The sequence below is a fragment of the Charadrius vociferus genome, unplaced genomic scaffold (genome assembly GCF_000708025.1).
Source record: "Charadrius vociferus isolate BGI_N301 unplaced genomic scaffold, ASM70802v2 scaffold399, whole genome shotgun sequence".
NCBI lineage: Eukaryota > Metazoa > Chordata > Aves > Charadriiformes > Charadriidae > Charadrius > Charadrius vociferus.
Genome location: NW_009653080.1, coordinates 369977 through 389980, shown reverse-complemented (window position 1 = coordinate 389980; position 20004 = coordinate 369977). Strand labels below are relative to the sequence as shown.

General features: G+C 48.6%; 1 protein-coding gene across 1 annotated transcript; it reads left to right on the top strand.

The window, feature by feature from the left end:
* Window positions 1-1693: 1693 nt before the first annotated feature.
* On the top strand, window positions 1694-18504 carry SORD (sorbitol dehydrogenase). The gene is made up of 9 exons (XM_009893144.1): window positions 1694-1705; window positions 2444-2477; window positions 3200-3364; window positions 5444-5603; window positions 7966-8084; window positions 8554-8619; window positions 15430-15605; window positions 16442-16563; window positions 18275-18504. The coding sequence occupies exons 1-9, from the start codon at window positions 1694-1696 to the stop codon at window positions 18438-18440; spliced, it is 1020 nt and encodes a 339-aa protein (XP_009891446.1). The 3' UTR covers window positions 18441-18504.
* Window positions 18505-20004: the final 1500 nt, after the last annotated feature.

The following is a 20004-nucleotide window of genomic DNA, read 5'->3' as shown; positions in this document are numbered from 1 at the left end:
GAGTGAGAATTGGAATGGTCCCTCTAGTTGAAGAATACAGTTCTAAAGCCGTGTGATTTAGAAGAGTGTATGATACTTGTGAGGGTAGATGCTGGCTCCATCCTGTCTATGTTGCTGGTTTCTAAACTGGCTTATGCCCAGATGCATGAGTTTTCCTTGGGATATTCGTACTGCTGGAAAAATAGGAGGTCATTGTCAGTGCTCCCCTGGCCTTACTGACAGCCCCTTGAGGTGTGAGGCTTCTCCGAAGTTTCTTTGCCACAGTGTGAATGGCACTTACTGCATTGCTGCGCTGATCACATAAGGGTGATGTAATGCAGTGAACTCTGAACTTATGTGCGTTATTGATACCTAAAGCTGGGTGAGATCATTTTCCCCATAATTCCCACACCCTTCTTGGTTCTTGTGGACGTGTTGGCCATGGGGAGAGTCACCGTGACTTCAATAGCTGACCTGCGTTACGTGAAAATGTGTTGGCTTCATTTTTGTTGACTCTCCTCTTGATCTTAGGCAGTTGCCACAGACTCAAGTTTGCTGCCACTTGAGGATTTATTGTTTTTTATGCATGTACCATATCCTCTCTTTATATGTCTCCTTTCACAGAAAACGTTTGCTGCATTTCCTTCATACCCTTAGTTACACAAGTTGCTTTCTCTGAACTTCTCAGTGGACAGCGAGCAGAACATGCATCCTGAAACACTTTGGGGTCTTCCAGTTTTGTCACTCCCTGTTTCCTACAAATCAGGCTGGAGGATTCACTTTCCACCAAAATGTCTGTTTTTCAGCACAGCTGTTACTGGGGAAAAAAAAAAAAAAAAGTGGTTTTTTTTTCTGGGCTGAGGAATGCCACATACACATTTTCAGCTGGAAGTTGACTTGCATTATCTCTTGCCGTGGACTGTTCTGTATAGTCCTGTTGAGATAGATCAGGCGGTCTGTACCTCTGATGTGTTACCAGATTGCACACTTGTTGGGTATTTTCTATATAAGAAGCTACATCTAGATCAACTTCTTTTAAAAATAATGCCCTGGGATGTGTCCTTAGTGGGACAAAACAAACACCCCACATAGAAAAAATGCAGATACAGTTCTGAACATTGAAAATTTCAATAGGTTGAGCTGTACTTTGATTTGCACTCCTGTTGATGCAATTTGGGCCATCCTGCCGACTTACAGCACTGATTATTCAGCAGGTATTTTAACAGAGCAGCACTTTGAGAATGTATTTTCAGAATTTCTCTTTTTGTGATGTTTAGATTGGCAAAGTACAAAGGATGAGTTGAGGAATATGCTGGAATTGAGAATGTATTTAATTAGCTAAAATGCGAAACAGCGCTCCCCAAAAGCAGAAGGGGGTGGCTATCTTCCCTGCTTTCTCTTCAGTAGGGCAGCAGAAAAACTTGTGTGCGTTGTTATGTAGCAGATTCTAACTAGTGAAGCTAATACGTGGAGGACTGCTATAAAGGGATTGCTCATCTCAGAAATCCAGAGATCACTCTTCTTGCTAACTGAAGACGCTCTTGCAAGGAGAAATAACCAGCCGTGGGTTTGAAGAGGAACCGTGTGAACAGGAGGTCTGCTCAAAGGTCTTGTGCCCAATTCTGTGCTGTGGGTAAAGAGGTCTGAGCAGCGTATGGATTATGAAGAGTTCCTTGTTAGCACTAACTACTTGGGTGCGGCTTTTCTTAGAGACATGATCCTAGAGGTGGGTGCTGGGTGGGCACTGTACTGTCTTGATGTTGTAAAACCCAACCAAATTATTCCTTTATCTTTTGAGGCAGCTGAGGGAGTTCAGTGAAGGCAAAGGGCTGCAGACCTTTTGGGTGGAAGGATGACTTGGGGCCAAGTGACTACTTTTATAGTTCTGGTTTTATGATTCAACCCATAAAGAGGTATTGTGCCAATTACAAGAAGATGTGTTTACGATTGATTTATACATTGAGTTATTATTATGTAGTAAAAGTATTTCCTGCTATTTATAACAATAATGTGAACACTGCAATATTAATGGTTTATAGAAACAGGTGGTTCTGAATCTTCCTGGTTACAGAAGGTGATTTTTTTTGTCAGTGAGGTGAAGGATTCAGCTGAAATTTGAGGCTGTTCCACAGCAGGAAAATTTAGTGTGTGGCTCTTTTCTGGACAGGGAAGGGGAAGTTATTGCAAAATAATTTAGAGAGCGGATTTACAAGCTGGCTCTGTGCTCACTCTTAACGGAGGCCCATGTTACTCCACTGTGCAAGCAAAAGGAGATGAGCTTAGGGACGAAGTGTGGACGGCACGTTTATATCCCTCCTTGTTGCACAGCAATGAGCAGACAGAACCAAAAACCTGATCAGCTTATGGATTTACCTGAGCTACCCTGGACTCACTTTCCACAAGGTATTCCCATGGCTACACACAAACAACTGAAAGCTTTTTTTTTATTTATTTTTGTTCATAGGAAAACCGTCCGATCCCAGAACCGGGTCCCAATGGTAAGTCTAGAGATGACTGCTTCTGTTTTGCTTTCTTTACTGATCTTTTTCTTTTCTCATTTTTTTTTTCACTCCTTGATATTATAAAGAGAGAAAATATTTCTGAGAAAGTATAAAATAATCCAAAAAAGAATGTGTGGCTGAAACAGATAATGCTTCGTTTCCACTTGAAAAGTAAAGCTGGAGCAGTGACAGATACACCGCTTTATCTGCCTTTTTCTGCTTCCTGTTTCATCAGTTCATGTATTTCATATTAAACAGCTCTTGGGACATGTCGGATGATTGTCTTGCAGGACTAAATATTAATAGGTTAGGCATATGGGCCGATACAAATTTGATTCCCTAACTCTCCAGGGCTGAAATTGTAGCTTAGGGAGAAGGAAAAATTAAATGGAGTTGCTCTTTTATTCTTGCTCCAGTGATAGTCATGCCCCTCTCAGATTGTATTAGCTTTTGTTGACTGGGGTCTTACGGTATTTTAAGCTTGCCTGATTTGTAAATCCTTGTATAGTTTTGTATTTCAGCAGGTGTCTCATGAATATGCCATCCATCCTAATGCGTGCATGTGCAGTTCTGGTACATTTATTTAATGCTAGTAGATTTGGATGTTTTGATGCCGGCTTGGCCGTTGCTGTGGGGCATAGGGACAGCACATGTGTTGCTCTCCCAGTGCCCAAAAAGGTAAGTTTTTCTGCAAGGAACTTTTCTTCCTTTTCTGTCAGAGGTCCTCCTGCGGATGCATTCTGTTGGGATCTGCGGGTCTGACGTTCACTACTGGCAGCACGGTCGAATCGGGGATTTTGTCGTGAAGGACCCCATGGTGTTGGGACATGAAGCTTCCGGGACTGTTGTCAAAGTGGGATCAGGAGTGACTCATCTGAAACCAGGTAACTGGAATCAAAGCTGTCTTTTTATTTGTTTTCCTTCTAGTCAGTTCCTGAGACTGTGTTGATAACAGGCCGTGCTTTGCTGTTAGGTAAATTTATCTGATGTTCTGAGCTGTGAATTGCATAGTGTGACCTCCTTCAAAAAGTGTCACTGTGCTGCTATTAATCACCCAGCTTGGCCCCTGTAGTTCATGGCATTTCTTAGGTATGCGTTGTCCCAGGATATCTTGAGCTGCTCTGACTTTATTTTAACGCACAGCAGAGTGTATGCTGGTACAAAGTGCCTTTTGAAGAAGCTAGATAAAGCTTCAGAAACCACGTACGTTGGTCTTGCCAGCAACCTGCTGTTAATGTTTCTTCGCTGTGTGTGTTCTTGAAGGAGCAAATGGCCTCCTGCAGTGGAGGGAGGTCACTGGAGCAACTGTACCAGACCGCATGGTGTGACCTCTACAGTTCGCTGTGCTCATGAATGTCCTAGAAAATGGGCTGAGCAGTGAATTTTGCAAAGTTTGCTGATGATAGCATCATAAGCAGGGTGGATAGGACACAGGGGAGCTAGCAAGAGTTACAGACAGACCTTACGGGTGCCTGGGCAATAAGATGCAGATGCATTTCAATGCAGGTAAACATAAAGTGGTTTCCACGGCAGAAGAAACAAAACCAGCTTCATATCTAAAATCATGTGCTGGCCATCACTGCTGAAGAGTGAAACCTTTGGCTCTGACACGGTGCATGGGAACTGTAATAGTGAAAAATGCAAATCAGTGTTAGGAAAGGGACAGACTCAATCAGAGGACGTCATCGCACATCTGGAGCTCTGGTCTCCTCCTTTCCAAAGGGATATAAAAGACGCAAAAAAGTTTCAGAGGGAGGACAAGGAGATGACGAGATGTGGAGCAGCGTCTCTGTGACAAATGACAAAACTAGGAACTTGAGCTAGGAGCTGGAGAGATAACGATGTGTGACACAGGTCTGAAGACTCATGGGGGGAGGGGAGAGGGCACCTAAAGGTTGCCTGGTTCTCTGGTTCCTCCAATACAAGAGCCAGGGACAGCGGGAGCCAAGTGCAGCATTCACCTAAGATGTAGCATATCTGCAGGGCTCCTTGGCAAAGGATGACGTGGATGCTGAAAGTTTGCATGGTAGAAGGTGGAGGAGAAGTTGTCGAGGGTTACCAAATAGAAAGAAACCACATGCAGCCTTGGGAGGGCCCACAGCTGAATATAATGAGAGGCTGGGAGAACATTTAGTATGTGCTTGTCCTGCTCTTCTCACCCCCAGATATCCCCCATTGGCCATGTCAGAGGTGATGTAGATGGCTCTTTGTTTCAGTCCACCCTCCTGCTTGTCACTGTGTCTGAAAGCGTGTTGGTGGAGAGCTTCACTGAGAGATTTGGCTTTAATTGGCTTCCTCTGCCAAATAAAAAGGGCTGTCTTGTCTCCCTACGTACTTGCAAGTTGTACTGTGGTCACACGTTTGTTTTCTTTAGTCCATCCTGCCTCGTGATTGCAATTGAATAATCACTCTCTGTCCAGCAGTCTGGGCTACTCCATCGTAGCATCATGATATCTCTGTTCCCCAATAAGTCCTGCCTCACTCCTGGGTCTGCTTCTACACCGTGAGCTCCCTCCCCAAGGAGCAGTCCTTTCCAGCTGGCGGCCAGCAGAGCTCACTGCTTTGTCCTAATTATTTCCTCTTCTGATTACTACCGATTCTGAAAAAAATCTGATCCCTGTGCGATTCCCTGGGGTGAGGGCTGCCTTTTCATCTGCTAAGGCTGAGTGCAAGCCAGCTGGACAGAGGTTTGTATGTGACTGAGCTTCCATCTGCTTTGTGTCTATGCCTCTGAAACACCGTCTCTTTTCAAGTAACTGTGAAGATCTTGGTGATGAAGCTGCTGTGACGGAAGTGTTAGGAACTTGCCTGGTGCGTGCAGTGTGATCTTTCTCAGTTAGCAGATGTCCCTCATGCTTCTCTTGGGCCAGGGCTTCATGCTGTTTTCCGTGGTTGTTCAGTGCTGCTCGTACCTATGTGCCCACCTTCTTCCTGAGTAACATGGTCTGCTTTCACCCTGGCAGGTGATCGAGTGGCTATCGAGCCCGGTGTCCCAAGGGAAATGGATGAGTTCTGCAAAACTGGCCGCTATAACCTGTCTCCAACCATCTTCTTCTGCGCCACGCCTCCCGATGATGGGAACTTGTGCCGCTACTACAAGCACAGTGCCAGCTACTGCTACAAGTTAGTCGGTGCTCCCTCTGCAGAGAAATATATACGCCCTGGGGGGGGTTAGCTGAAGTGATCGCTTCTTGGCCCTTTTGACTATCGCAGTGAGCAGTCTTGAACACAACAGGTTTTATTGCTTTCTGATCCATAAATAACATGTATAAGGCTTGGTTGGCAGCCACTTTGCAAAAGGTTTGTCATGCAGGTGTAGTTTATCCCCTTTGGTGCCAGATGTAAACAAAGATTTCTTGCATGTTTCCTGGGATGTCATCACTGTTTTACCCTTTGATTATTTTCCTTTTCCCATTTGCTCCCTGCTTTTAGGTTTTTTTCTGCTGTCTTTTTATATCCTTGCCTTCTTAGGAAGGTGCCTGAAGGTCTTTGTCTGGTTCTTTGAGTTGAGCTAGCTTTACTGCTGCTTTTCAGGAAGCACCACATTGCCTGCTGACACCTCGCTCTGTCGTTTGAAACAAAGTCATCCTACTTAGAGCAGAACAGGAACAGAAAGCAGAATCTCTGCTAAGCTGTTTTTTTTTTGTGTGGCGCTGAGTGGCTGCACTAAGCTGCCAGCATTACACATCTGTTTTCATATCCAGTTCAGCAATCTTGAGCATGTTCTTAATTATGGCAGGACTGACACATTTGCTTAAAAGCAACTCTGTCCTTAAGTGCTCTGGCAAATATGCTAGAAACCCGAAGAAACCTCTGCAATGTTATACCCACATAAGTGCATTTACACAAGGAGTTAAAAATAGTCTAAAGTAGTGGTCCCGTGAGACTGGTCTACCTGCGGAGCTTGTTATTTCTCAGTCTGTGTGGAGCTGGTACTTCCATGAGCAGAAACATCCTTGGGGTTGCTCTTTGGTGTCTGCAGAGGAAGTCTTCATGGTCAAATCGGTTGGAAGGAGGCACTTCAATGCTCTTCTCATGAAAGTCCTCAAGCAGGAAGCTCCTTTCAAAGTGAATCGCAAGCAGCTGCCGTTAGGATGAGGTGCTGGTCTGGATGGGACTGACTTCTCACTGTCCAGACCTGCTGTCACTGATTTCATGTGTGTTAAAATAACATTTTCTGACAACATCACAAGTTTTTGCTTGGGAGGAAGTGGCTGGTTTGTAGCTGTCTTCTTCCAGGGTGTTGGTTTTTTTCCCCTCAAACCAGGACATTAAATACTACTTTGGCTATTTTATTTTTTTTTATTTTTTAAGCTGTGGTATTCAAAGCCTGGATCTGGGACTCCCTGTTTCAGATCAGCAATGCCATGGCTGTCTGGTGCAGAGCAGATTCTGTGGCTTGAAGTTGCTCTGCCAGCACAGATTTGCTAAGAAAAGTTGATGGCTGAGCTTCGTGGGCTCTTGCATATTTGGGCAGCTGTTGTCTGTCCTTCTGCAGGCGGACAGACTTTGTGTTGGGTACTCTGAGTAATTTGATGGAGGTGAGATCGTGCCACAGAGCTGCCCTCCCTATTGGCAGGGCAGTACCCAGACCCCGTAGGAGCAGATGTGATGCCAGAGTCTAAGGGAATCGAACTCTTGGAGTCAGTCCTTCAGTGCCTTCTGGAGATAAGGGACATACAGATATGTTACAGCTGCCTTCCCACAACTGTCATTTCTGTTACTTTGCCTTCAGATTGGCTTGGCTGAGATCTGACCTCAGGCTTCCCAGGGCTGTCAGAAAGACTTTCCTCGCAAACACAGCTCCCGGCACCTGCTGTGTGACAGCACACGCTGGTGGCTTTCTGGAGGGCTGCATTGTGGGGTTGGGGTTTATTTCTATCAGCAGTTCAGAAGGATTTCACTCCCCTCTGCTTTGTGCTGGGACCAGTCTGTTGCTTGAAACACTTGGTGCATGAGGGGAGGACATCCAGAGTGTGATGGGGAGACCTGGATCTGGCTGCCTTTGCTTTATGTGGCATCACCATGGGCAGCAAGATGTTTTCTAAAAACGTGGAGCTGAATGATTCAACCCAGATGAGGGGTCTGGGAACTCACTGATCTGTCCCAGCTGTAGAGCAGCCTTCGAGGTGGTGCATACACAACTGTGGGGTTTATTCCAAAGGGAGTAAGTGGCAAAGGAATTTTAGGGTTGACTCACCAAGTACTGGAGGGATGCTGTGGGGAAGTTTGTGGATCCTTGTGTTTGGTGCTTAGTCAAACCTCACTGATAAATGGTTTAGGTGTACTTGATGCTGCTTCAGAGGAGGGATGGAGGCAGTATAAGCTCTTGAAATGCCTTCTGGTCCTGCATTTCTCAGACCAGGGGCGAGAGTGTATTTTGCCACTGTGATTTACACCCATGTTTGGTCTTCCAGCGTCATGGCTTTCCTCATCGCTGTCATAAACCCCTTTGGTGACTGTTGTTTATGTCTCGTTGTTGCAGGCTTCCAGATAATGTCACCTTTGAAGAAGGAGCCCTTATTGAGCCCCTTTCGGTGGGAATCCATGCCTGCAAAAGGGCGGGAGTCACTCTGGGAAGCAAAGTATTCGTGTCTGGCTCTGGTACGGTGAACATATTCAGTCCTTGGGTTCTCTGCCTGCTGCGGCATGGAGGGAGATGGACAAGGGTGCAAGCTGTGCTTCCAGACTCTGCTGTAAGCGTGGGTCATGGCAGAGTTACGGGGATGCTGAGGAGGACCTTGAGGCTGTCCTTGCTCATGCTGCACTACAGTGCTGCGTTTTGAGCAGCCCAAATGCAAAGTGCAGTGTCTGGGTGTGCTAAGCCTACAAGCTCAAGGGAGCAGAGGAGTGGGGTGGTGTTTTTGTTGTGGAGTGCCTCGTGTAGCAATAGCTGCTCACTCGGCAGCTGGTCTCACTGCCCTGGGATTGTGCTGATGCTGTGATCCCATCTGGAAAACAGAGTCGAAGCCTCCTTTAGCGTAGGAACATGCTGAGCTCTGGGCACGTTCAGAGCCTGTGGCTGGTGCTGTCTGGCCATTGTATATGTTCTCTTTCTCCCCTTTGTCCCCAGGACCAATTGGCCTTGTTAATGTGCTTGTTGCAAAGATGATGGGTGCAGCGGCTGTGGTAATTACAGGTAAGTCCTTTTAACCCTTAAGAGTGTATCTGTTTCCCACAATACAACACTTTGACTAGTTCCACGTTATTCCTTCAAGTTAACTGCTGGGGAAGGCAGCCCAAGCACAGTGGAAAGGCTGTTCATGAATGGAGTAGTAGTGTGCCAGTCTGGAGGGAATCCTAATAAACGCCTCGTTCCCCAAGGCAAGACTTTGATCTTTGCACTAATTGGGATCTATAAGAAGGTGCAGGTTGCAACTCGTGCTCCCCTGCTAGGTTAGCGGATCAGGGTAATAACTTCTGCTTCCTAGGACAGACATGTTGTGTGGGTGGTGTAGCTACAGTGCGTGCGTCAAGGAGAATAAACCAGAGGGTAATAACTGGTCCTTGGATCAAGCCTTCTTCAGACTTTGAGCAGGTCTTTTGAGTAGAGGCAATGCGTCTGTATGACAAAGCTCCAAGTTACAGGAGCTCCGCTTGCTCCTGGTGCCTCTGATCACTGATGGACCTTTTTTTTCTCCCCATTTTGAGCTCTTCTCACCTCAGCTTTGTGCTTTGCCTTTGGCTTATATATCAAGCCTTGAGGATCAGGTTTCATCTTCCCTGTAGTGCGTATAGACCTTGATTCTATCTGCTTTTAGTCTTCACCTAGGCACACAGCCCAGGCAACAACAGTGTATTTTATACTGTGTTTGGAGCTATTCTTGGAGGTTTGCTCTGAGCAGATTTTGTTCCTTACTCTTGTAGTGCTAGGTGATGGCCTGGACATGTGTTTTCACAGTCCTTTCTGTGTGCAGCCACATTATCCCTCTAGTTCTCTTTTGCTGCCCTTCTTTCTGCTGTCGTGCTGGGGGGTTCATTTTCCACTGATTATCTGCACTGACTGAAGTGGCCTTTCCAGGGTCCCTGCATTTCAGAAATGGGCCTTCCTTGCCTAACTGTGCCCTGGAGGTTTCTAGCCCACTGCCGCTTGCAGCCATTTTTTGTCTGGAAAACCGCTGAGGATGAACAACACACCTCTCTGGTACCTGCTCCAGGATTGCACCACCTCCTAATGAAGAAGCTTTCTCTGGGGTCAACTCAAAAACTGTCATTTATGGGTATTTCCCCTTGTATTGTCTGCAACAATGGAAATGAGTCTTCATTGTCTTTGTAGCTGCCCTTCTGGTTGTTGCAGAGAGACATTCGATCCCCCCTTCTCTTTGCCCTGCTAACCCAGGCTGGCTCCCTTCACCTTGCCTCAAAGTTCAGACTCTTCTCTGTGTAGCTCTCCCAGAAGTATTGAGAGCTGGAGTAACCTCAGAAGACTCCCTGGTTGAAATTTCCACCTGGGGTTTGGACAGGGCCTGGAAGCGGTGTTTCCACTACTCTGATCCTTCTGAGCAGTGGTGGCTGGGAGGAGCAGTTACAGGTAAGACTGGACATCGAGCACAGGTTGCTACAGCGTTTTTGGGCCAAAGCCCCAATATGGACCTTTCAGAAGGCTGTTACCGCACTTCCCACAAAATTTGGGCCAGGTGTATTTTTGACCTCTCAATCACTGTGTTTCTGTCTTCGGGTTGAGAGACAAAATTCAGGTCCCACCCTCTTGCCTTTGCGGAAACATCCTTCAGTAGTAGCTCATGACAAAACCTAAGGTAGATTATTGCCTTCTCCTCCCTAAATACTCTTGCTGCCGCATCCAGGGCATTTTTTGCTCTGCTGGCCGCACCCTGCAGGCGTGTGCTTGATGGACGTGATCAGTCCAGGCCTCAGATTTTGCAAAGTGTTGTCATTTGCGGATGATGGTTGCTATAGCAGGAAAAGCAGCTCTGCCTCTTGAATCACGTATGAGGAACCTTGCTGTCGAGCTGAGCTGGTGCAGGGACTGGTGGGTGACCCAGTCCTTGGGTGGGGAAGGGCTTGGTGAGCTGGCAGGGCTTGGTGGGGCTGAGGCAGCTGGTTCAGCCTGCTGCCCCATCCCTGGTCCTGCCTAAATGTATCTTCCCTGTAACGCTGGGAGCTGCTGCCGCCTCTGCTTGTAGACTGCACCTGGGGAGCAGGTCTGTATCGCATGTGCCCTAGGGCTCCAGGTGGCCATAGGAAGTTTCTTGGTACCTGGTTTGTAGGGTGAGCGAGCTCGGCTACCATGGAATTAACACCTTCTTATCTTTACGCCTTGGCCTAGGTAATGATCCTGACTTGTAGACATCTCCCACCTGAGAGGTGTTTGGCTGGGATGCTCAGAGACACCCATGGAGGTGGTGTCCCTCATCAAATATTTGTACGTGACATGAGCTGAGGAATGGGTTTAGTTTGGCTCGTTGCCGCTGGGGATTTTGCTGCCCTTCTCAAGGAACTGCTTTTGGTGTCGGCTTTAGGAGCCAACACCTGTCTGCCCACAAAGGCTCTCTTGTACTTTGCTACCAGATTCTTTGAATTCATTGCCCAGGGTTTTTATGATGTGTTTGTATATGAAGAGCTTTGTCTGCACAGCACTTAAGGCTTTAAATGTTTGTGTTTGTTTTGACAAGTCGCACACAAATACAGAAATATCTTGAAGAGCTTTTTCCTCACCTGGGGAGAACTTGCCTCCTACAGCTTCTGTGTTGAGTGTCTTTGGCGCACCTGGAGCCAATGAATTTTGGAAAGTTACGTCTCTGCTGAGGGGTCAGGTCTCTTCTCTGGGACTCCCAGAGAGCAGCTGGCACTGTAGCTAAAGACTAATGCTCAGCCCTACCCTTCCAAAGGCTTATGTGTGCCAAAGCTTGCCTTTCCTCCCAGATAAGGCAGCTTGCCTGATAAAAGGTATTAGCGCTTCTGATAACCTTTGCTCTTCTCCCTGAAGTGCTTTGTTCCTGGCGGACCGGTGTTCTTCCTTATGAGGGATGGGGTTTGATCTATTTAGTGGACTGCAGTTGGGTGCAGAAGATGGGTTTGTTTCACGGGTCCTCATGTACTCTTCCCTAAGATCTATGGCTTTCTCCACTGTGCTGCTGTGTGGGTGTGCTTGATATTTATGGGCAGCCTTCTCCTGTCCTTCTGCTTTGCTGTGGGCATTGCTGTTGCTCTGGAAAGCTGCTTTTCTCCTCAGAGGCATGTAAAAGAGCAGCCTTATTCCCCAGCAAGTGGAGTGACAGTTTGGGTGTTCATATGGTGGTGTTGGGCTGTCTTGCCTTACTCTGTCTGTTACTAAACGTACACTTAGTAATTCCTACTTGGGGGAAGCTATTCCCCTTGTGCTAGCTAAATCTAAAGTCCCGGGTGCCAATTCCTCCAGAAACCCTGGAAGTCAAGGTCAGGGAAGATGAATAACTGGACAGAGTTCAACTCCTTTGTGAAAGAAGATCAACATAGAAAGTGTGAGAGCTTCAAGAATATTTGCCTGTTAAGTTGGCTCATAAACCATCACGAGAAGCTTAAGTGTAATTTGATAACTTCCGTGGGAGCAGAGATACAAGAACGGGCTACTCTTAATCTGGCAGCCAAAACTTCAATTAGCTCCAGCCGCCAGGAAGTGAAAAGAAATTTCTGACTAGAGGCAAGATACAACCCTTTAGTTGTATAATTGACTGGTTTCCCAAGAGTTGTGTGGGGTTCAGCCACAATAAGGTTTAAAATACAAACGACTTGGTCCTTCTCAAGACTCACAAGTGTCTGGAGCTCTAAACAATACAGTAACCTTCTCGCTTGATAATCTGCAGATCTGTCAGCTTCAGTCAGTGCTTAGCGGTGATTCACTTAGGCCAGGTGTACCAAGATGTTATCGCAGCCCTGACCAGGTCTGACAGTATTGCTGCTGTGTCCTGTACGCCTCTCTGACGTGAGGACTTCCATCCCGAGCAGGTCAGCAAACCAGAGGCCAACTATAGGAAAAGTGTGGGGGTTTTTTTTGCTGCATGAGAGTGACTTTTGTGGCCACTTTGAAAGGCACTGGCTGGTGTGGCCTGTTTCTCTATGACTCTTCTTCTGGATGTATTTCTGCCAAAGAGACAGTATAAAATGCATTAGTGACTGGACAGATTCTATAAATGGTTGAATCCAGCCGTGTCTGCTGCAAGCTGGGGTTTTGAGACCAAACATCATGAGGAGTTTGGTCCATTGAGCCCCTGTGGTTTCCTTGCTGTACACTGAGCTTTGGGAGACACCAGCCATGCCAGGCAGAAGTGTTTCTTAGCACTTCAGGTGCCTCAAAAATGCCCGTGCCCGTGCTCTTGCTGCGTGGGAGGCCTCTGAGTGCAGCTCAGCCAGCAGAAGGTCATGACCATACACATGGCCTGAGGCCCAATGCTCAGAGCTTGGGAAGGACAGACCTGGCTAATGCCTCCTGCAGCCACAGGAATGAAAGCCCATGTCGAGGTGTCCAGCGTGATGCTGCCCTTACTTTTCAAGCTTGGCTTTTCCTCCTTTGTCTGCATTTTATTACCCTTTGTTATCCCCTCTTGAAACTCCCTCCACAGGTCTCCTGGGTGCTCGTCTCAGTGGGTGTGCCTGCACCCGGCATCCCAAGCGCTCCCGCTGCCGGTGTGGGCATGTCCATCCCCTGTGCTGGCAGTAGGTAACATCACATTCACCGTGTGTTGGGCAGGGTAGGTCCTCTGGCCTGGCTTCCTCCCAGCGCTGGGGCTGAGTCAGAATGGCTCATGTCGGAGCAGTGGCCTCGTCCTCCTTCTCTTTGCCCTTGATATTTTCCTCCCCACCCCCATCTCTGACTTCTCTGAAGACTGTGCCCTGGTGAAGGGGGTATTTTCCTCTTTGTGGTTGGTGGGTGCGCTGTGTGTCCTGGAGAGGAGATTGCTCCTGGCACAGGCATTGTTTTCCAAGTCTTCAAGCCTAGGACGTTGCTCACCCCTCAATTTTGGGTCTAGAAAACCTTGGCTGTTACAGCTCGGTTTCCACCTTTGATCTGGACGTCTTTTCCAGTGCCAACACACAGGCCCCTGCAGATCACTGCTTTGGTGCAAGGCGAAGAGTTTTTTCTGTTTGGGAAATGCCACTCTTCTTCTCTACTGTCCACCTCTATCTCCAGAGATGTCGTGGTCACCAATGGTGCCTGGAGAAGGACGGGTTGCTTCCTTCCATGGGATGAGTAACAGAAGAGACAAACGGTGTGGCTACCCACCAGGGCAGCTCGCTCCATGGTACAAACCATTTTGTGGATCTTCAAAAGATATTTACAGTGCTGTCAAGATCCCTCTAGACAGAGTACCAGAGTACAGCCGTGCCCTTGGAGACATTTATCATCACCAGCTTTGTTGCTGTGTTAATGGGGTATCTGAGGTCCACCATATTATTAGATCCACTCCCTTCTTTTTCAAATGGGGTTGCTTGCTCATTCATCTGTGACAGAAACTGCTTGAGAGGTGCTCAGCAGCCTCCAGTGCTGTTACAAGGAGGGTAAAAGGATGGGAGAGGTCTGTAACAGCAGGGGCGCACTCAGTGTTGACAACTAATGCATCCTGCAGTTCGCTCAGCTGAAGGCATCTGCTGTTGGGTCATTGAGGAAGCCCTCAGAGAGCTTGTGATCTGCTCTCATCTGGTACCGCTAGAAGCGAAATGGCCACATTAATGATCCTCTGAGCCTGACGTCTCCTGTCAGAAAGGCTTCTTGGTGCTGTGCTGTCCATCGCCAGGTGATTTCTGGGTCATCGGGGAGCAAGGTCAGAGCAACCTTGCCTCTGCTTAGCGCCCTTTGAGAGGTATCCTTGAGGGTGTGAGCAATAGCAAATAATCCTGAGAGCCAGGGAAGGAAAATGCAAAAGTGAGGGTTTTTTTTTGCCTCATTGTAGGCTCCTCCCAAGGTTAACTCGCTGAGTGTGCATATAATGTGTTTTTTTACCATCCGTTTTCACTACTGGATGAATTAGTGATGCTGCTTCATGAAAGAGTCATTGCCAGAGAGACACTGGGTGGTACAGTCTTAGACAGTGGCAGCTCTGGTAAGACACAACCGTGCTGTTCAAACAGGGCGAGTGTAGCTCAGCGCTGCCCTGTCTGTCCTGCCCTCCTGCTGCCTTTTGCCTTTGCCTGCACTGAGGTTCCTCTGCTCTGCGGTGTCGGGGCAGCAACACTCCAGTGCTTGGCCACGGCTGTTCCTGCTGTGGTTTCTGCTTGCGGCATCGATGTGCACGCCCTTAGGAGTTAAGCTTGGCCTTCTAGTTTGTGTTGGCACACTCTCGGTGTTCCTGCAGTACCAAAGAGAAATTGGGAGATCTATGAACTGATCGTCTTAGAAGACACCCCTTGAGTCTAGAGGTGGCAGCTGTTCCTTCACTTTCGGACGTTGCTTTGCGTGGTGTGGATTTCATCTGTGAGTTTATGCTTTAGCCTCTTTGAAGCACACCCTCTTCTGCAGCTGGAAAGTCTTTGGCATCTCCTCTGTCTCTAAGTTGGCCTCATCGCTCATCCTTCTCTGCCTGCCCAGAAAAGTGAGCAGGTCTCCACCCTGCCTCCTCACTGAAGGCTGCGTGAATTTGAGGGAGGGGAACACAGACCCTTTTCTCTCCTGGTTGTGTGCTGCCCTCCAAACATATGTTCAGACCCTAGACCTGTGTGCTTCCACCAAGGTCGCATGTTGGTGGCCTACTTACATCAAGGCTGGGAAGCCCTTTGGTCTGGGCAGGCTACATAAATTCTTGAGAAGGTACTAGTGGGCAGCAGTTTCCCACCTTGTCCTACTGCATAACAAATTCTGTCTTCTCTCCTGAGAGACTTGACAACTGGTCATCAAATGAAGGTGACTCTGTTGAGACATCAGATGGGGGTAGGAAGCAGATTCCAGGCTCAGGTTCTTTCTCCCCTTCCGCTTCACATAATGCTGCAATTCTTGACTTGTTTTGTCTTTCCCCAGATCTATCTGCCTCTCGCCTGCAAAAAGCCAAGGAGGTCGGGGCTGATTTCACCATTCAGGTGAAGAATGAGACCCCGCAGGAGGTGGCCTCCAAGGTGGAAAGTCTGCTTGGCTGCATGCCGGAGATAACTGTGGAGTGTACAGGAGTGCAAGCCTGCATCCAGGCTGGCATTTATGTGAGTACCGCTTGTCCCCAGGGTAGAGCAGAGATGGCATTGGCTTTTCTTTTTCTGGGACGCCACAGTGAATGACAGCTATTTCGCCCCCATAGTGCTTAATTTCAGTGGTCTTGGTGTGGGGGAGAGAAGGTGCTTGGTAGACAACAGACTAAGAGAGACGATTAAACAGTTAAGGTCTGCAGACAGCATGGGGATAATTGTTTGATTTAATGCTCAGGTGCACTTACCAAAGAGACTGCAGTAAGATCCCGAAACCCAAGTATGGCTACATGGCTGCGTCAGGGAGCTGGGACAAGTAGGACAGCATCTTCCATTAAGTTGAAGTTATGTCCAAATAAGGAGAATAATTGAGAAAATTAATTCTAATGGGTGAAGAAAGCAGTTAAGGAGGGGATGTTTTGCTGTCATGAACTGCCTAACAGAAGGATGTGGAGAAGGCAGTGCGGAGTTTCACAATGAAAGGACAGGAGGCCAATGGGACAAGCTGCAAAAAGGGAAGTTCCAGGGGAGCGTCAGGCTCTTCGTTTTAAATCTCTCCCATTGAAATCCAAAAGTACTTTTCCTAGTCCTAAGTGCCAGTCATTTTTCAGAATGAGATTTAGATACCAAAATCCTTCAGAGATTTTTGAAAGATTGCTTTTTAAGCCTTGTTTATTGCATGTTTCACGCTTATGGGGTCCTGGCAGCATCCCATCTCTCCCCTGGCTTCTCTGCCATGCCCTGGGCAGTCCATTACAGCCACAAAGTGAGACTTTATTTGCTTACAGACTGCCGCACAGGCTCTGGTGACCGTGTTTTGCAAAATACAACATATTTGTGTGTTTGTTCTCCAGGCCACTCGTTCTGGTGGGACCTTGGTGCTGGTGGGGCTGGGGCCTGAGATGGTCACCGTGCCCATTGTGAATGCCGCCGTGCGGGAGGTGGATATCCGGGGGATATTTCGCTACTGCAACACGTGAGTCTTCTGCGGGGTGGGCTGATTTGTCTCCAAGTCTGTCCTGAAGAAATTCTTGCTATCCACAAGGAGAGAGGATGTGGAAAAGGATGGTTTTCCTTACAGTTAGTTAAACCTCATGTCACTCTGAAATGCCAGTGCTGCAGTGCAGACAATCCGCCTGATGTGTCCTGCATTTTATGCCTTGGTTCCTGGATGAGCGCTGTGTTGTGAACTTGACCACAACAAAGCAGCCCAGCTGGGTTGTCCCACTCTCCCATTTCATGCAGCGTTTGATGCAAAGGAAGGAAGAGACCCAATAGACCCTTACTCTGCTGCAAGCAAGCAGGTCAAAATTAAATAAAAATAAAATGTAATTAACATTTGTGCCTTCAACTCTTATGCCTTGTAGCAAGGGAAGGCCAGGTGCTGGGGGTGTCTTGGAAGAGACTGGCTTGTCCACAAGCGTGCTGGCTCATGGCTTGGCAGGAACACACAGCTTTTAGCTGCTTCGACCCTTTGTGCTGGGAGATCTCTAAGCAGCAGCTTGGCCTGACCCTGACCCTACACACTGCCTTCTGAATCGCCGGCTGCTTGCTGGCGCCCACCTTCCTAACTGTTATATTGTCCGTTTTGAGGCAAAGGATGTGGGGAATGTTAATACTGGGCAAAGAGTCAAAATCCCGAGCACTGCATCCCGTGCCAAGCCGTGCATACCCAGCCTCGCTGCTGGTGTCCAGCTCTGCTCTCCTTCCTCCTCATGGGGGGAAATCACATCCATCAACCTTGTTGGAGATCAGCGAATGCTGGGATGAACAAGGGCCTTCTTTAGTTTTCATCATTTCGCTGGAGCTGAAGATAGGTCTGGAGCCAGTCTGAAGCCGTATGTGCTCTTTAGAGAGAACTGAACGGCACGGCTCGTGGGCAGGCAGGTCTTTGAGCGTACTGAAAGCTGGCCGCACCCTGAAGGCAGGAGAAGCTCTGCTGTCCTCTCTTTATTCTTGTACTGCTTGGGCTGGGCTTGAGACGTTGCATGTTTGCAGCCTGGTTTCTGCTATGTTCAGAGCCGTAGTTTCTTGCTAGTGGAGCAAGAATCTTTGCTTAGTCTGTTGAGGTAGTTTTCCAAGAAGGATTTATGAGATGTAGTCGGGCTCCTTCTTAAAAGGAGAAATGCCTTTACGTAGGCACTTTGAGAATTAGGTTAGCTGCTGCATCTCTTTGTATCCCCATCCCTCTAATTTGGCCCATTCAAGTGGAGCGGCAAGGCAATCAAATGGGGCAAGTCTCTGCTGAAGAAGAGGTTGGAAGCTGACTGAGGCTTTTCCTTTCTTCTCCCTGCACCGAGGCGGTGAGTTTGAACTCCATAGTGATCAGTGTGCAAGCAAGGAGGCGAGAGGAGAGGGGCGCACGGCAGTTTTGTTTTGCATCCGGTGCTTTAGAAGTGCAGTTGTTTCCTGTGATTTTCACTTTCTCAGCCTTTGGCAGGTGAAGCACAGCCAGCTGTGTATGGCAGTGCCATCTCGGTGCTTGGCAGCCCAAAGCAGTTGGTTTGTCCCATATCCCATGCCGGATGCTTGAGGTTCCCCCTCTGGAAGATTCTTTGCGGGCAAAATTCCCCATGTTTGCCTGGGCTAAGGAAATTACTGTAATGAAACCAGGCTCCTCCGCGTTCTTTCCTTGGGGCTCCAAACTGGTGGCTGCTCTCACCTCCTGCTCCCCGTTTCCCTTGCAGGTGGCCTGTGGCAATTGCTCTGCTGGCATCCAAGCGGATCAACGTCAAGCCCTTGGTTACGCATCGCTTCCCCCTGGAAAAGGCTCTTGAGGCGTTCGAGACCACCAAGAGGGGCGAAGGGGTCAAAGTGATGCTGAAGTGTGACCCTACCGACCACAATCCCTGAGCCGCCGCAGTGCCCGGCCCTCTCCCCCGTTACACCGCCTGCCTGAGATGCGAAGCATGAGGCCGCAGGAGGCTGATGTACGGCTGTTGCATGTTAACACCGTCACCTTATGCAGGCGCTGCTTTGTAATAGAGCTGGAAAATCAAATGATAATGAGGGTGAATGGCACTGAGGGATACACCAGTAGAATATTAACAGGTAACCACAAATGGAGAGGCAATAGGGAATAGTTTGAATCAAAACGCTGCTGTTTGGTTAGAGATGATGGTTCACAGTCAGCTCTTGTCCGCCAAACCCCACGCGCAGAAGAGACAGGATCTCTCTGCATGTATGGGGCCTGCGTGGTGGGTGTGGGGTTTGTCCACGCGGACGCGTTGGGTGAGGGTGTCACCAGCATGGCTGAAGCGAGGAGGGAGATGCTGACCTTCTACCTTCCCGCCCCAGCACTGCCCTGGGGCTGTGCGTGCCGCAGCTCTTCCCGTGTGGCAATCCCTGGGCACGGGATAGCCCTACGTGAATACTCCGCTTTCCAGTCGCACCTTCCCTCGGGGACGCTCAGGGACTGTAACAGCCGGTGGAACAAAGCCTGGCCAGCCCACCTCTACGGGAGGTGCATTCAGGTCATTCTCTCCATGCTTTTGCAAATAGCAAACCGTGGGCTCAAAGCTCGGAGCCCAGGGCTTTTTTGACGGAGCTGGTCTGAAGGCCAGCTGGGACCATATCTGCTGTGTTGACCCACCCCAGCAGCTCCCCGTGGGGCAGAAGGAGCACCGCAGAGCAGGCTGCAGTGTGTTTGCAGGGAAACTGCCCTATCCCCGGCTTGGAACCACAGAGAACCCAGTCCTTATGTGGCTCCCAAGGAGGGGCTGTGGTTGGGGGGGAGCACAGATGCCTTTTAGCGTGGAGGGGGGCGCAGGTGAGGAGTAAGGGGACAGTATCACTCAAAGGTTTTACCACTGCGAATGAATCGTAGATTTTTGGGGCCGTTGGGCCTTCCTGCGGAGTTTGTGAGCCATGAACGAGGTACTAACAAGGTAGCAGGTTGCAGATAACAAAATCTAGGGCCGTCGGGCCTGCCTGCTGAGTTTGTGAGCCATGAACGAGGTACTAACAAGGTAGCAGGTTGCAGATAACAAAATCTAATTTTTGATTACGGTCACGTTAATTTTAGTCTTGAGAGATCAGTCCCTTTCTTGGGCCGGTACTGAACTTTCCTCAATAAATGCTGCCTACCTGATGCGTCCGTGTCCATTGAGGCATTGGGTGGGTGGTTTGAAGGGGTCTGTGACTTCGGGCTCTGGAGACCGTGTAGACCCTGTCTCTGTTGGCGCTGCTGGGTGTCACCAGGCTGCAGGTGAGCTCGGTGCAAGCAGGACTATGAAACCATAAATGACCCAACCGCTCACAAACCGAAGCTTGTGTTTATTGCCGAGGTTGATTAGTTAATCTTGGCAGAGGTCGAAGCCTGCGAGTCGATGCAGTGTTTTACAGGGTTAAGACATAACTCAGGGGGACTTCCTGTAGCCAGGAGGAGCAGTCAAAGTACTGCTCAGCGTAAACAGGG

Bases quoted from the DNA above. Each gene is read 5' to 3' on its own strand.
- SORD (XM_009893144.1), top strand. The intron at 5,604-7,965 runs GTTAGTCGGTGC...TCGTTGTTGCAG, and splicing joins AGTGCCAGCTACTGCTACAA to GCTTCCAGATAATGTCACCT. The intron at 8,620-15,429 runs GTAAGTCCTTTT...GTCTTTCCCCAG, and splicing joins AGCGGCTGTGGTAATTACAG to ATCTATCTGCCTCTCGCCTG.